Source organism: Grammomys surdaster, unplaced genomic scaffold (genome assembly GCF_004785775.1).
Source record: "Grammomys surdaster isolate TR1022 unplaced genomic scaffold, NIH_TR_1.0 189, whole genome shotgun sequence".
Classification (NCBI taxonomy): Eukaryota; Metazoa; Chordata; class Mammalia; order Rodentia; family Muridae; genus Grammomys; species Grammomys surdaster.
The window spans coordinates 17,639-31,174 of record NW_021604634.1 but is presented as its reverse complement, the minus strand read 5'-3'; the positions used below and the strand labels follow the sequence as shown (position 1 = coordinate 31,174).

At 48.9% G+C, this 13,536-nt stretch overlaps 1 protein-coding gene across 1 annotated transcript in view; it reads right to left on the bottom strand.

The window, feature by feature from the left end:
• The window catches only part of Pard6g (par-6 family cell polarity regulator gamma), a 69,836-nt gene extending 56,543 nt beyond the window's left edge, over positions 1 to 13,293 (bottom strand). The window contains exon 1 of the mRNA XM_028768940.1: positions 13,198 to 13,293. Within this exon, the coding sequence (XP_028624773.1) occupies positions 13,198 to 13,269 (72 nt within the window). The 5' untranslated portion in view covers positions 13,270 to 13,293. The remainder of the gene's footprint in view (positions 1 to 13,197) is intronic.
• Between the last annotated feature and the right edge of the window lie 243 nt (positions 13,294 to 13,536).

Genomic DNA, 13,536 nt, shown 5'->3' with positions numbered 1-13,536 from the left:
AAGAAGAAGAAGAAGAAGAAGAAGAAGAAGAAGAAGAAGAAGAAGAAAGAAGAAGAAGAAAAAGAAGAAGTAATGTTTTAAAAACAGTTCAAGAATCCACAGACTTCTTTACAATGCATGAGAAAAATAGAACTTGGTGCTGAATTTACCCTGTGAGTCCAATGAGGTCAAAAATATTTGGACACAAAACAACGAAGGAACAAAGCCTGGTCTAAGGATCTCGGAGAGAGAAGGCCAGCACACCAGGGAAGTTGGCCTGCTGGTTCTACGGTTTTAGAATGCACTGGCTCCTACACAGATGTGAACTCGAACACACAGCAGCAGCATCTAGGCTTATGGGAACAATGCGGATTTGAAGAGTCAAAACATCTTCTTTTATTCTTTTTTTTTTTTTTAGACTGACTGTCACATATCCCAGGCTGGCCTTGGATTTGCTATGTAACCAAGGATGACCTTTAATGGTTAATCCTCCTGCCTCCACATACCAATGCTAGGACTGCAGGCATGTTCCATGGCTGGTTTAGGTGATACTGAGAATCAAACCCAGGTTTTAGCACATGCTATGTAACCATTCAGTCACCTCTGCTGTATCCCCAGCCCTTAGTTGTACTCTCAAGACTGACAGCTAAGGCTGTCAACAGCTATTCACAGTTAGGGTCTATATTTCAGTATTTGTTCATTCAAGAAAATTTGGAGTAAGGCCTGCTACAGCTGACCCTGGGCTGGGGTGAGCATATGGTGCTGAATGAACAACCTGCCTTCACGTGGCTGAAGGTTTGCTGACCGGCAGGAAATCAGTCAGCAGTCACATATGCAGCAGGTAATTATAGACTGAGAAATGCCAGGGAAGTGACTGAGAAGCCAGGCCTTAATTTAAACTGGGTGTGTGAAGCAAGTAAGTCATTAGGTAAGGAGACGGGGGATACGCGCTTCATCTATGGTACAAGCTGAAGGGCAGCGTAGGCTAGACACATGGTGCCCTGCCCTGTGCCAGGTGCCGGAGGGGAAGGATAGGAAGGCTGTCACAGGCATATGAGGCCTACTGCAGGTCGCTAATGTTCCCACTATTCATGGAGATGGGCCCTAGCTTCACAACAACTTAACTCCAGAGAAAGAAGTCAGACAGGGTCAATGATGGCTCCACCCAGGTTATGGCCAAGACTTGCCTTGGACTGTTCAGAGACATGGCCAGAGCCATACAAACATACATACATACATACATACATACATACATACGTACATACGTACGTATCACTATGGCAGAGAGGTATCACTGTCCTGTTTTATAGACCAGGAGAGCAAGACCTAAGGATTAAAGGAGAGAGAGAGAGAACCTGGATCATAGTCATCATATATTCCAACTTGAATGGGGGGTAGGTGGGGTGATGTGGATGGATGGACAGATGACAAATGGAAAAAAGATGATAGATGATAAAGGGATGATAGATGGGATATATATATATATCATATTTAATATTATATATCATATATATTAGGGAAATGATAGATGATAGATAGATAGATAGATAGATAGATAGATAGATAGATAGTAGGGAGATAATACATATACCACAGGTGATGCTCCAGATGGCACACTGGGACACAACTTAGAATCAGGACATAAGTCTGTGAGTCAGACAGGGTGGTGCTTGGTCCTTTCCTGTGCCTTGTCCTCCCACTGCCACCCAGCGTGATGATAGCACAACTGTCACACCTGCTATACTGCCTGGACCAGCACCACCAGGTGCATGACACTGCCCAGGGTGACTTCTGGGCCAAGAACTCTCACTGGAGTGGGCCCCATCTGAGAAGCCATGAACCTCTGAGGGAAGGCCTGCACCCTGGTTCTCACAGGTACTTTGCTCTGGGGATCCAACATAGGCAGGGCAGGGACGAAGGTCAGAGACAAACAAGCATGACAGAGATGAAAAAGTCATTGCCAGGCCACCTACGTGTACTCTTCAATTCTGACACCAAGTCTGTCTGTCTGTATGCATGTATGTATGTATGCACTCATGCATACATACATACATACACAGGTATCACTATGGCAGAGAGGTATCACTATCTCATTTTATGTATGTATGTATATACACATACATGCATGCATACATACATACATACATACATACATACATACATACACAGGTATCACTATGGCAGAGAGGTATCACTATCTCATTTTATGTATGTATGTATGTATGTATACATACATGCATGCATACATACATACATACATACATACATACACAGGTATCACTATGGCAGAGAGGTATCACTATCTCATTTTATGTATGTATGTATATATACATGCATGCATACATACATACATACATACACAGGTATCATTATGGCAGAGAGGTATCACTGTCCCGTTTTACAGGCCAGGAGAGCAAGACCTAAGAGCAGTGGTTCTCAATCTGGTAGGTCTTGACCTCACAGGGATCGTCTATCAGATGTCCTGCATATCAGAAATTTATATTATAATTCCTAACAGTAGTAGCAAAATGACAGTTATGAAGTAGCAGTGGATTAATTTTATGGCTGAGGGGGGTGACTTCAACATGAAGAACTGTATTAACGGGTCACAGCATTAGGAAGGTTGAGAGCCACTAAGCTAGAGGGATTCACTGGCCTGCTCAGTAGTAAGGCTCATCATGAAGAAGCTGAGGCCAGCTTATAGGAGTGATTGAGACAACTGCAACAGGACATCAGAGACAAGGAAGACTGGAGGTGGGGGTGTGTGTGAAAGGGAGGCCTGAAGCAATGGACTGGCATGGGTGAGAGGGGCTGCCAGTGAGGAGGTAGGCTGCTTGGTCTCTGGGCAGAGACAGTCTAGGTAGGTGGAGTGCGAATGTAGCTGCTCCTCTGTCTGTCTCCACCTCCACGGGACTTTCCTGAACTGTAAACCCACAGCGAGAAGCCTAGTTACAGAGGAAACAGTCTGACCTATGCTTACGAAATGTTGAAGAGTCAGGCAGTTTGCAGGCTGGGAGCTGCACAGGGGATGCCAGTTGGTCCTGGTGACTCATGACACAGGTTCAGACAACAGAGTCAAGTTGGGAAGAAAGCACCATGCTCAAGACTATACCAGCTCTCAGTTCTGCTCCCCATACCGGCTTCATAACGCTGGGCAGTACACTGCATGTCTCTGGGTCTCAGACTCCATGGTAAGCAGTGGTAAAGAGCTGCTCTTTATGGGATCTTGTGAGAATGCAAAGGGAAGGCTTGGTGTGCTCACAGTGTAAGAGGAGAGCAGTAGCCCTGGAGTGGCTCGAAGTCTACAGGCCTGGGAGGGTGTACAGCACCTCAAGGTCCTCACCGGGTCGTCAGACAGCCTTCCTCATGAACCAACCCTGCAAACTGCTGGACATCCAGGATGGACCATCTGCGGATGCTTGTACTATGGGCTAGACACAGCTCTTCATCAGCTGAGCTTCAACTCCTAACTTCTGAGGAATAGCCTGGCTTATTAATTAGGCTTGTTCCTTCCATTGCTATAAAGTGGCTATTCTTCAGGGCCATTTTTCAAAACCAGACAGTGCTGTTTTTGGTTTGCTTTTAAATAATACCACAAGAGGGATGGAGAGATGGCTTAGCAGTTAAGAGTACTGGCTGCTCTTCTAAAGATCCTGAGTTCAATTCCCAGCAACCACATGGTGGCTCACAACCATCTATAATGGGATCCGGTGCCATCTTCTGGCATGTCAGTGATAGTATACTCATATAGGTAAAAGATGATGATGATGGTGATGATGTTACCATGAGAGACAGAAGCGTGAAGCTTTGGGTGGGTACTAGCCTCTCTTCTCAGCTGTGTGATTTAATGGTCCTCTGCTATGTGACCTGACTGTGCCAAGGTCTGGAGAGCCCAGTAATACTTACGGTAATACTGTTGCAGAGAGCCTGCTGTAGGACTGCTAAAGGAAATGGGTGATGTGCCAAGCCTGTGCTCTTGGGCTGTGCTCCCTGCATCCGCCAGACACACTGCACACAGGGCTGAAGCACCCATGCTGTGTTAACAGGCAGGATCAAAGGCTCAGGCTGCTGAGGAATGGGGACCTCACAGGATACAGGAGGCCATTTAGGAAGCAGCCAAGCCCCGAGCACATGTCCGGGAGACAACAGGGAGGGAGGTGGGTGGATACTGACCTCAGTAGGCAGGTGTTGTGTGTTTCCCAGGAAGTGGAATTACGGATCATGGAACTGGATGGTTCAGGGTGATGTTGCAACTCAAGTTCTGGACTTGAACACCCAGGGCTTAATAGTTTTGTCAGGAGTTCTCTTGATGAGCCTCGGGGTCCTCATTGGCACAGAGGAAAAACAGTTCTCTGTAAGGTGTTGTGAACGTCAACAGAATGTATGCCAAGCATCCAGAATGAAGCCTGGCACAGATGTTACCCAAGGCTATAACCATCAAACTCATTCAAGCTGGTGAGTAGGTGCCACCATACCTAGACTTTGCTTATGATGTGTGTCTGGTTGACAGCTTCTCCCACAGGTATTCCCACAAAGCAATAGGCGCTAATTTGGGGCCAGACTATGACTACTGCCTGGGCTGGGAAAGGCACCTCTAGGTCCTCTCCAGCTCCATCTTTCCCACTGCCAATAGGGTCACAGCCCTAGGAAACAGTGGTAGGCGAGGCAATGCCTGCTCAGATTCAGTAGGGTCACTTTCTAGTAAATACCCCCATCTCCAACAAAAGGAGCACAAGTGCATAGTTTTTAGATCAAACTGAGCATAGGAAGTGACTCCACATAGGCTTCAAAATTCAGCATCAACTTCCCAGGTTCAGCCTCAGGGAGAGACTGTGTTGTCTCTCTCCTTTCTCATCTCTGTCAATAATGGCACTGACAGGCCTTGGGTGGTGTCATGAGCAGGTGCATCCCCTCTGCCTTGCAAGGGACCACCCTGCAGGCAGAGAGGCTTATTTGTCACTTAGCAACACCCTGCTATTTCAGAACACTGAGGGTGTGAGGTCACACTGGCTATCCGGAGGTGGGGCAGCCAATGGCTTAGGCCCCTGAGCCATGGAGAACAGGATACTAATATTACTTTCATTGCTAAATTCCTCTACAACAGCTGACCACCTAAAAACAATACCACACACAGCCCTCACATTTCTCTTCCACGACTGCCTCTGAGGGTCTTTCTATGTTCCTCTCAAAAAGCCATCTGAGGGGAGGCTTCCTGGGCCTAAGCACCTTTGCCTCATCCATTCAGTCTGAGAAGCAGAGAAGGAGGCCTGTCCTCATGATGTCAAATTTAGCTTTGACAAGCACACCAAGATGATAAAATGAAGAAACAGATGTATTTACTCAACAGCCAGGACTCTGAAGAGGAGCAGAGAAATCCTACGGTGCTTTGATATACTAGGAAGACATGGAGCCTCAATACCCTCAAGTGTGTATGAATGAGAAGATGTCCAGGGAGACCACCTCTCATCCCCCATAGTGAAGGTGGAGTGCAAGATTTTGGCTCTATAGGTTCCATGGCCTACAGGCATGAGGCTTTGTTCCACACATACTTCCTTTTTCAAAAGAAGATGGTCCAATCTTCCCAGTACACGAAGAATAAATACCACAGAGATGGCCCATGATCTATCAGCTATATGTGGCACAGGCTGACCCTTACTTATCTCTTGTCACTTTCAGCCACAACATCCAGCCTACCACAAGGGTCTCTGAATGACCAAGTGTCATAAACAAATGGAAGGTCAAGAAATTCAAGTACAGAAGCAACTGTTCAGCCACAGTGAGACTTTTCAAGAGCCTCTTCGCTCACACGTTGGCAGTGGCTACCCTAAAATCTGCAAAAGTAGACTTTTCTTGATTTACTTTGATTAACCCACAAGTATCTAATGAGTTGTTTTTCAGTCTCTCAGAACTGCAGAACTGTGGTGCTTCAGACAAAAACCTGAAAAGAAGTAAGATCCATGGACACACACATAGCACTGCCATTTTACATATCTGGAGGATCCTAGCCTTAACCCAGGCCACACTGCTTGGCACTAATCACTGGCAGTATGCACTGCCTTGGTTTGCTGGAAGGTCACTGAATGGGTCAGGATAGCAGACAGGCTACAAACTGGATACAGGTGGTCTGCACATGGATGTAGGTGGTCCACACATAGATACAGGTGGTCCACACATTGATACAGATGGTCCACACACGGATACAGGTAGTTCACACACGGATACAGGTGGTCCACACATGGATACAGGTGGTCCACACATGGATGTAGATGGTCCACACATGGATACAGGTGGTCCACACATGGATACAGGTGGTCCATTAATGGATGTAGAACCACGATGAGATGTTGCACAGAGGGTGATTTCAATTTTGTAGGTATATAAAGCAAGCTTTCCCCCTCACGCAAGTAAAACACTATACTTCATCCTGTCTGCGGATAGGCTGTTGAGCTGGGAGTGGGGTGTTGAGGTGGGGTTGAGGTGGGATTCAACCTAACTTTTAGAGCCAAAGGCATAAGAAAAGAGAAGCCAGGAGGAAACAGCCACAAATGACTGCCAATACACTGGCCGCAGGAAGACGCAAGGCTCCCATCATCCCTAAGGGCTGGGCCTGGTGTACTGGGTGAACGGATCTGCTATGGGGATGTGGATCAGGTTGAATCTCAGAGACCCAGTTCTACCCAAATGGAAACACAGAGATATCAACAGCAGGTGTAGCAAAGATGTATTTTAAATTTTCCAAGTTTCTCTGTTAGTTTAGCTGCCCCTCTCCTCCTGTCCCATAGAATTAGCATTAGTTAGAAAGATCGCCCTGAATCACGTACTTATCACCTTTGGAAAGTCGATATTTTCTAAAGTACTGCCACAAACCATTGCTGAAGTCGTCGCTGTAAGGGATGTCCATTTGCTTTCCATCTCAGTCAGCAAGCACTTACTGGATATGTACCCTATGCAAAACTTCACAGGTTACTGCTGAATCACAACTGAGAAATGCTAGTAACTTTCTGGGCTGGTCTTCTAGAAAGTTCAACTTGATGTGCATGAGATGGGAGGATTAAAGAACTCCAAACAAGGAAAAGACTAGAGCCCAACAGGCAGCTGTTGTATCTTCTAGAAGATACAACCTGGGAACTTGTACAGAGAATCCTCAGAGTCGCAAAGATGGCATCCCCAGAGGACAGGCATGTCCACTGACCCTGCAGTCTGATAAGACAGCTAGGCTGCTGGCCTCTGGCTTCCCATAAATTTGAGGTTGAGGACTAGGGACACTTCAAATAATAGGATGAAGAACCTCCCCCTCCCCACATACATATCCTGTGTTACATCTTGCAAACCTGCCTTCCACTGAGAATAGTGGATACAGTATCTGCTTTCTTTGTACCTCAACACAGGCGTCACACTTGACACACAGTAGTTGCCCAGTAAAAAGAGCAAAACTCCATGATCAAATGACTGGAAGGTGGGCAGGACCAGTATTTTATAACCAGCTACCAAATAGAGGGTTTCCCTTGAGGACATGCATCAGGAACCTTCTTCACAATTCAAGGAAAAGAGAACATCTTAAAACCAAAAGACACAGCCTCAGTTGTTTCCATGAGCTCCAGATTTGGAGAACCAGGGAGACTCAGATGTAGGGTCTCTTGTACTACTTGGGGACTTGGGATGTGGCGTCTGTGTCCTGGTCCGGATTACACCATGACTTAACAGTCCCTAAGCCATGAGCCTTCTCCACTTGTCTTAGGATTTCTTTTCCTGCACAAAACACCATGTCCAAGAAGCAAGTTGGGGAAGAAAGGGTTTATTCAGCTTACACTTCCACATTGCTGTTCATCTCCAAAGGAAGTCAGGACTGGAACTTACACAGGACAGGATCTTGGAGTCAGGAGTGGATGCAGAAGCCATGGAGGAATGATGCTCACTGGATTGCTTCCCCTGCCTTGCTCAGCTTGCTTTCTTATTGAACCCAAGACTACCAATCCAGGGATGGCACCACCCACAATGGGCCCTCCTCCCTTGATCACTAAATGAGAAAATGCCTTATGGCTGGATCTCATGGAGGCATTTCCTCAACTGAGCATGGCTTAGAAGTGTTCTGGGAGGGAGCTGAGGGGCTAGAAAGGAGTCTAACACCTGCATTTTGGAGCCTGGACTTATGCCCAAAAGGAATTGAGAAGTCAGTAAGCATGTGGATTTGTACATAAACAGCCAGCTGGAAACATCTGCCTGTGTGTTCTGCTGCTGTCACCTTATGCTCCTTTCATGTTGTCCCTAAAGGACCAGAAGGCCCTTTTAAGCCAAGACACACCTCTTCTCCATCAGCCCAGACACACTAGAGCTTCTGAAACCTTTAAAGGTTCCATTTCACAATTTCTGATACAATTCCTTTCTCTAAACTTGGGAGAACTCCAACCCAGTACCTGGAATGCCCTAGGTCCCAGGCAATAGTTTCCCTCCTTAGCGAGATATAGTAGCCCCTGGCCACACACCCAGAAGGTGGCAACTCTTCTGAGGGCAGTGACATCATCCATGTTCCCCAAACTACCATCCCACCTGGGTCCCTGTCAAGAGCCTCTTCTAAATGCAACTTCTCAAATCAAGTCCCAGAACCTGTTGAAACACATACAAGCACAGATTCAACAAAGCAGAATCTCAAAAGGGTGGAGCTGACACACAGGTGAGTCAAACCGTGTCCAGGCAGTTCTCAACTGGCCCACAGGAGGCAAGTCCTCAGCCATCCAACAGGGAGGCCTGGCCCGGCTTCCATCCCACCCGATTTCTCATGCCAGATGGAAGGGTGGGTCCCTGTAGGGCCACGGCAGCCAATACACTCAGTCAGAGATAAGATCTTGGAGATCGGAGGAGACAGGCTGACAGAAGACACTGTGTGCCCAGCTGTCCACAGCAGCTTTGCCAGCCAGCACATGATCAGCCTGAACATCTAGGGGCTACTCACACACACGTCCTCCCAGGAGGCCCAGGTTAACGTCTGAGCTAGGCTATAGGAGGGAAAGGATACCACTTCCACTCAGAACCTGGAAGATCAGTCTCACCTGCTCTGGTGGGACACACCATATGCACCCAGCTCCCAAAAGCCAACACAAAGAGAACGGGAAGAGGATTAAGGATAACACCTGGAAGCTAAAAGAGATGGACAGATAGCACACTAGCACCTTCGAGTCCAGTTGACTAACAACTCAAGAAATATACAAATGAAACCAGTAGAAAAAGGAATGGGGGAGGGGAATGAATGGATACCAAACAGCATACATACAATAGAAGCAATTTCTCAGAACATTTTTTAAAAAGTTATTGCATGTGTTTGACATGTGTGTGTGCTGTGGTGGTCAGAGAACAACCTTGTGGAGTCAGTTCTTTCTGTCCATCTTCATGTGGATTCCAGGGATTGAACTTGGGAGGTCAGGCTTGCTTGGCAATTGCCTTCACTGAGCCATCTCACCTGCCTAAACATTTGTTAATTACATATTCAAAGCCTTAAAAATGTGCATGTCCTTATCCCAAGTACTTTTAAATACATAGAGTTCTGTACTGACTTAATACAACCAATAACTTTCACTTGCCTTAAGTTGTTTATTCTGTATTAGCTTTATATAAATACTTTAATATGGTTCACAGCACAGTTTAGTATGGGGGGAAAACCAGGCAGAAATTCAAACAAGATATTGGTTAAATTAATTATGATTTGGACAGGAGATGTAATACCATGTAGTCATTTTTTTAAAGTTCTCTAAAAATATTAATGATATGAAGAAACATTTGTCACATACTGCCAGATTGAAAGTAGACTGTGTATTATGTCTTTGTGATCCTCGTTCTAGAAACAATAATGTGACATGTACACATTAGCACTTGCCATCAGAAGGCATGAGGCAGCCTTTGAGAGAAGTTCATCTGCTGACAGAATTACCCTCTTCTAGCTTCAAGTTTCTTTAGGGAGGCAGAGACATGAAGGAAACCTTCAGTCTCAAACCATACAGTGTGGGCCTTGAGATGGATACTTCAAAAATGAGTAGAAAGGGGGTTACGTGGGAACCTTCAAAATGGCTTTGCAGAAGGGGGAACAGTCTCAAAAAGGCTCTCGGGCGGGGAAAAACCACTGACTTCTTTAGGGGCATAGGCCAGACCAGGTGTAGATTGACACCACATGGTGAAGAAAAGATCCTGGAACCAAAATTCATTTAATTCTGGAGTTGGGATGATGTTGCAGCAGTAGGACCCATGATTCCTTTCATGCTTTATAAGCAGAAGGTATGGCTGGTGATACCAAGGAGGCAAAAGGCTTCACTGAGGAACAGGATGGATGAAGACTATATCCTCTGAGACACCCCATCCCTGATGGCAGTGGCCTTCTTGCAGCCTCGGTATTTGCCCTTCTTTCTTCAGCCTGAAACGCTCTTTCCTATGCATCTCTAGTCTCTCCCTTCTGGCTACGGGTTGGAGAGGTAAAACTCACAGTGGAGTGAGAAGGGCAGGCAGAGACAGGAAATCGAAAGTGTACATGGCTCTGGAGAGGAAGAGACGATGAGCCAGGGTTAATGATTTTAGGGAATCGTAAGGGAGTATGAAATGGGCGGCAGCCACCAGGCCAAGAACCTGCACTCTCTGCATACATGCCTGGTGTGGTGGGGAAGTGGCCGACTGTGGCAGATAATTAACGATCTCAATCCTGTGAGGACATGTGGCCATTTTCAGACCAGCACTTACAGTGCTGAGACCCTAACCTGTGGCGCTGGATGCTGAGGACTGTGGGTGTGCTACAGTTCCCAGCATGCCTTCGCCCTCACTACTTCACCTCACCTCAGGAGGTGAGAGCCTTCTCTGTCCAATGCGATACACAGGCCACATATGAAGTGACTCAGATAGGGAAATAGGGAAGCTAAACGACTTGCCTCAAATCCCCAAATGTAGAGAGGACAAAACTTGGGTGCACTGAGCTGCCCAGCTGCCATTTTCCTAAGCAAAACCATGATACTGTAGTTCTACATTCAAGGTGCCTGAAGTCCTCGCTGAGAGGAAGTTCTGCCTCTGGCACAGTGACCAAAGCCCTTGCCTGAAGAGATGGACAACACAGTAACACATATCAACTACAGAGTGGGAGGAGAGCGGGAGGGGTGTGGAAGGAAGAACCACAGAGGGTGCCACGCTGTGAGGCGGGGAGCTTGTGACCGCCACCCCATGTCTAGGTCAGTGTGGGCCCTCCTAAGTCTCCACTCAAAATAGAATCTGAGCTTGAAGCCTTGGGGACACAGAGTGGCATTTCTCTACAGAGCAGAGCTGGAGGAGGCAGAGGGGCTAACATGCCAGGAAACAGAGGCAGGTGGCCTATTCTCCCCTAAGCCTGCATGGACCACAGCCCAGAAATGCAGGATAAGGCCCTGTGAGGGCGCTTCCTCCAGATCTGTCCCATGGCTTCATTTTGAGTTTGATAACGTACCAGAACTGAGCGGTTAGTGCTCATCAGACCATACTCAGCCGTCAGGAAGAATCCTGGTGATGGGTGGTGGTGTACCTTTGCTGTGCTGGCGCTCACGAGAGTGTTACACACCTGTACGCACACACAAGTGAGCACATAGCCCCCTATGAAGCTCCCTTCTATTCACACAAGAGGTTAACCTCGTAGTAGGCCAAGGTAAGTGACCTCAGGGTTCTGTATTCTTTCTCACGTTTGCTTGTGAATGTACCACCATTTCAAAACAGTTAAGAGAAAAGAAGGTGCTGCCCTATTCCAGTGCTGAGGAAGCAGGCAACCCTTCCAACCTCCCACTGCCATTGATGGCCCTAATTCTACAGCTGCATGAACTTGGGATGTGGGAGCACTCCTGGACAAGAGAGGGGATGGGCAAGAGCCATAGAATTACCATCTGGAAACAGGATAGGGTCTCGTACGTAAGAGATTCCCCAAATGCAGAGACCCTGCAATTCCCCACAATGGGTCTGAAAAGATGCCCTTTTGTTACTGGGGGACTGCCCCATCCTCAGGACTCTACAGGGACCCTGAAAAATCTTACACCAAAGAACTCTTTGGTGGCTGGTCAGTAGTCTAGTGAGAGCATCACCTTCCTAGATACCAGGCGAATGAATGGATCTCAGGCCTTAGGCCCATAAGAAGCACTGGGGAGAACGCACCCTTGGTGACCTGGACCATTCCAGCACCTCTCCCTTCTTCATCCAGAACACCACAGAAACAAGACTACTTATCTCCTAGTCAGCAGAAGGCTCTAGGAACTTCTCCCACCCGACTCTAAGCATCAGCAGCTTCTTCTCCATCCCGCGGGGTCCACGCTGTAGACCCCTCCCAGACCAAAGCTTTTGCAGTGAAGGAGCTGCCAACGCAGAGGAAGAAGCGCCAGATCCTATCAGCCAATTATCCAGACACGGCTACTCGCAAGTTCGGGCACGCTCTGCCTAGGCACAAGCAGCGGGAGGGGCCTGGGCGCGCCCAGGGGGTCTGAGTCTGCGCCCTGGTCGCGCCCCCGTAGCGGATTGTAGTCTGGTCTAGGGGCGGCTCGCCCAAAAGGGAGTTTATCGGTGCCTGCACCCTAAGAACCTGGGAGATCTAAGCCGGGGGAGCGTCTAGGAAAGATGTCTGGGTAGGAAGGGTGCTCAGGGCTGGGTCGAGAAAGACTGGATTTGGGCCAGGGGTATGATCAAGGGGTCTGGGTCTTGAGGTAAAGGAAGGGCGCCTGGGACTCTGGGTCTGGTACCCAGCGCCAAACAGGAGGCTGGGCCAGGCCCCTGATCTGGGAGCCGACCGCCAGTCTGTTCCTTAAGGCCAAATAGGCGGCGCAGCCAGGCCCCCCTCCTGGTTCTGGCCCTTCTAAGACCCCTCCACGACCCGAATCCCAGCAGTCCCCAGCTCCAAGATCGCCCCGGAAACACAGCCCTCCCCTCCAACGTGTGGCGCGCCGGGTCGTCTCTAGTTCGTGGAACAAAAGAGCAGCTCTCGTGGAGCTGGTTCAGAGCCTGTACTGACTGTCCCGTGGCCCTTCGCCGCCGGGCTTTGTGTTCGCATAGGGAGCAGGGAGGATCGCCGGGGTCCCGGAGCACATCCCACGGACCGTGCGCAGAGGCATGCAGCGCCTAAGCTCCAAAGTTGTCGACGCGGGTCGCCTCCCACACCGCTCCAGTTTCTCTCCCCGGGGTGCCCCATTCATTTGCCACGGGAACGAGTGCAGACCGCCACGGTGGGCCTCGGGCACTTACCTTGCTCTTGACTTCCACTGCGCTGCAGTCGTAGAAGCGTAGGGTCTGAGACTTATGAAAACTCCGGTTCATGATTTCGGCCCCACTTAGCCTCGCTTTCGCCCTCGCCGCTCAGGGGCCTCAGAGAGAGTCTCCGCGGAGACGCCCCCCGCCGTCTGCCCGGGCCCGGCGCCGGGCCCGCGCTCGCTAGGGCGCCCTGCTGCACGGCGTGAGGCGGGCCGGAGCGGGGCTGGCCGCGCGCCTCGGTGACTCCAGGGGCCGCGCGCGGGAGGAGCTACGGGACGCCTCCCCCGCGCCCCGCCTCCAGCGCCCCGCCTCCAGCGCCCCGCCTCCAGCGCC